The 3,081-nt window shown below is 47.7% G+C and overlaps 1 protein-coding gene across 4 annotated transcripts in view; it reads right to left on the bottom strand.

The window, feature by feature from the left end:
• Window positions 1–1,580, bottom strand: part of tpm2 (tropomyosin 2 (beta)) — a 15,901-nt gene extending 14,321 nt beyond the window's left edge. Inside the window, exon 1 of one of the 4 annotated variants that reach the window (XM_056432234.1) lies at window positions 1,305–1,580. In XM_056432234.1, coding sequence (XP_056288209.1) covers window positions 1,305–1,418 — 114 coding nt within the window. In that variant the 5' untranslated portion in view covers window positions 1,419–1,580. The remainder of the gene's footprint in view (window positions 1–1,304) is intronic. The other 3 variants (XM_056432233.1, XM_056432232.1, XM_056432231.1) reach the window with 3 other exon arrangements.
• Between the last annotated feature and the right edge of the window lie 1,501 nt (window positions 1,581–3,081).

The raw sequence follows: 3,081 nt of genomic DNA, 5'->3' as shown, positions 1-3,081 counted from the left end.
TTGATGATGACATTTTAATAAGCGTGTTATTACGGTGCAGCTCTCTCTCTCCTGACCTCTGACCCATTGTCTGTGAGAAGAGGTTCACATGTTCCATCTGATCTCCATCGACTGGCCCCCGCAGAGGGCCGAACCCTCCTGGAGACGCGTGACCTTCTGCTCTCAGCATCTTGTCCAGTCATTATTTGCACATAATATCAACATTTTGACGAAGATCTGGCCGTTAAACGACATTCACATCTCTGCTCTCCGGTCATTCTGTCCCCTCACTCATCAAAGGGAAACTAATATTTAAAAATACGATTCATCCATTTGCAGGACAAACTGATCTGTAATACCATCACTGACTGACGACATGTCATTTCCTTTTTAGTTCAAACATGTTCTTCATCCCCTTCCAGCCCCCAGCCCGTGAGGCTCATGGGCACTACAGCAGCTCCAGAACAGAATCTACCGGAAGGTTCCAACTGCAGTCCGGAGTCTCTCCACGCTCATGAAGCCAAAGAGGTCCTGAAGGGTCCGAGCCCTGCAGAACCGGAGGAGCCCCCTGGTTCTTCAGAGGGACGCCAGAGGAGAACCATGTATGGTTCCACCTATAGACCCTTTCAAACCAGGGTTATTTAGAGAACCATGTCATTAAAGAGTTCTTCAAAGAACCTATAAAGGTGCCTCAAAGAACCTTAAACACATGGTTCTTTAAGGCACCATTTATGGTTCCACAAGGAACCTTTCAAAGAACCCTGGTTTCCTTAGAGAGTTCTTCAAATAACATTTAAAGGTACGTCAGAGTACATAATGGTTCTCCAGTAGGTGATGGTTCTTCATGGACCCACAAAGCCTTTAAAGAACCCTTTAAAGAACCCGTATGTTGTTCGAGGCCCCTGGGGGTCCGTCTCTGGTCCCGGAGGTCTCGGTGACCTTCAGACAGACTTTATCTCCTCTGGCTCTGTTTGAGTTGCAGTTTATTTTATTGTTTTTTTACCCCTTTCACAAAATACATCTTCACACATTGCTTTAAACAACATTTGGATCCACATTAACTTCTCTAAAGCCCGTGCGCGCGCGCGACTCCAACCCGCCGCGCAGCAGCTCCACGCGCGCCTCCCCACCTCCTGTCTGCACTTGTCCTCCGCGCCCTGCTTGTTGACTTGTTGACTTGTTTACCTGTTTGCACTTGTCCTCCGCGCCCTGCTTGTTGACTTGTTTACCTGTTTGCACTTGTCCTCCGCGCCCTGCTTGTTGACTTGTTTACCTGTTTTCACTTGTCCTCCGCGCCCTGCTTGTTGACTTGTTGACTTGTTTACCTGTTTGCACTTGTCCTCCGCGCCCTTCTTGTCGCCCTCGGCCTGCTCCGCCCGGTCTATCGCGTTCTCCTTATCCAGCTTCAGCATCTGCATCTTCTTCTTGATGGCCTCCATGGTTCTTCACGGTGTGGGGGCTCTGCGCCGCGGGGAGAAGAGCTCTGGTAGTCCGGACTAGAGGCGACTAGAGGCGGAGAGGTCTGCGGCACGGGGGGACCGGAGGTGGACTGGAGCGCGCGCGCGGCTGGTGTGAGCGGCTCGTGGAGATCTTGAAGATGGAGTACCAGCTGAGCGCGTTTTTTTCTCCCGGTGAGGATTCGCGCGCGGGGGACGTTGCCCATATTTAGGCAGCGAGAGTGGACCAGTGCGCGCGCGTGACTGGTGTCTATTGGCATGTGGGAATAAATCACGTCCAGGTGCGTCAGATCCACCTGGATCACACGGAACAATGATGGTTCTCAAATGGTTCTGTGGTTTCACGAAGAACCACCACCTACTGAAGAACCATGACTTAGTTTGAGGCACCTTTATAGGTTCTTTAAGAACTCTTTAAGGAAATGGTTCTTTGAAGACCCTGGTTGTATAGAAGTCTATGCTTCATGTGTTAAAGCTGAATTCTCTCTCCTGACCACCAGGGGGTACTTCCTCTGGTTGTATAGAAGTCTATGCTTCATGTGTTAAAGTGGCATTCTCTCTCCTGACCACCAGGGGGCGACTCCTCTGATTGTATAGAAGTATATGCTTCATTTGTTAAAGCTGCATTCTCTCTCCTGACCACCAGGGGGCGACTCCTCTGGTTGTATAGAAGTATATGCTTCATGTGTTAAAGCTGCATTATTTCTCCTGACCACCAGGGGGCGACTCCTCTGGTTGTATAGAAGTCTATGCTTCATGTGTTAAAGCTGCATTCTCTCTCCTGACCACCAGGGGGCGACTCCTCTGGTTGTATAGAAGTCTATGCTTCATATGTTAAAGCTGCATTCTCTCTCCTGACCACCAGGGGGCTCCTCTGGTTGTATAGAAGTCTATGTAGTGACTCTACTTCTCTTGATGTATTCCCTCAGTAAACATGTAAACATGAGTTTATGTCTCAGTCTCTAGTTTCTAGTCTTCTTCTATACAGCATGATGTCATCATTTAGTACGTTACGGTCTGTAGAGTCACACAGACCGTAAAGCAGGGGACGCTTTAGAGGCGGGGCTTACTGTGATTGACAGGTCTCCACCAAAGCCGTATACGGTGTCTCTATGACACTCCTCCACGTTCCAGATATGGTCACTTCTGCTCACTGGTTTCAAAAATCCAAGAAAGCTATTTCAAAAATGCAAAACTCGAGGCTCCAAACCCGCTGAGGACAAACACCACGACGTCACCATGACGATGACGTCATCGTGATCAGGACTGTGAGCCACGAAGAGCCTCCATCAGTCCATGACTATTGTAGACAGAATAATACAGTTCGACAGCATTTCCCTCATTTTAATATTTTTTGTAAAGAGTTAAATGAATAATACCAGGAGCTATATTCCCTGTTCAGATACATTTACCTTCTTGGGCTTTTATTTTGAAAGACTATGGTCCAACCCTGGTTTCCTAAAACATTTAGTGATTCCTGTTGGGATACTTCCTCTGGGGACTTTTATTTTGAGGTGGTGGGAGTAGGTGTAGGGGATGTTAGTATGTTACACTCTGAGGCTTTTATTTTGAAAGAATAGGTCCATCCCTGGTTTTCTAATAACATATAGTGAAAGTAGTAGATTTTATTGAATCAACCAATCTG

This window comes from Pseudoliparis swirei, chromosome 15 (genome assembly GCF_029220125.1).
Source record: "Pseudoliparis swirei isolate HS2019 ecotype Mariana Trench chromosome 15, NWPU_hadal_v1, whole genome shotgun sequence".
NCBI lineage: Eukaryota > Metazoa > Chordata > Actinopteri > Perciformes > Liparidae > Pseudoliparis > Pseudoliparis swirei.
This window is presented reverse-complemented; position numbering and strand designations above follow the sequence as displayed.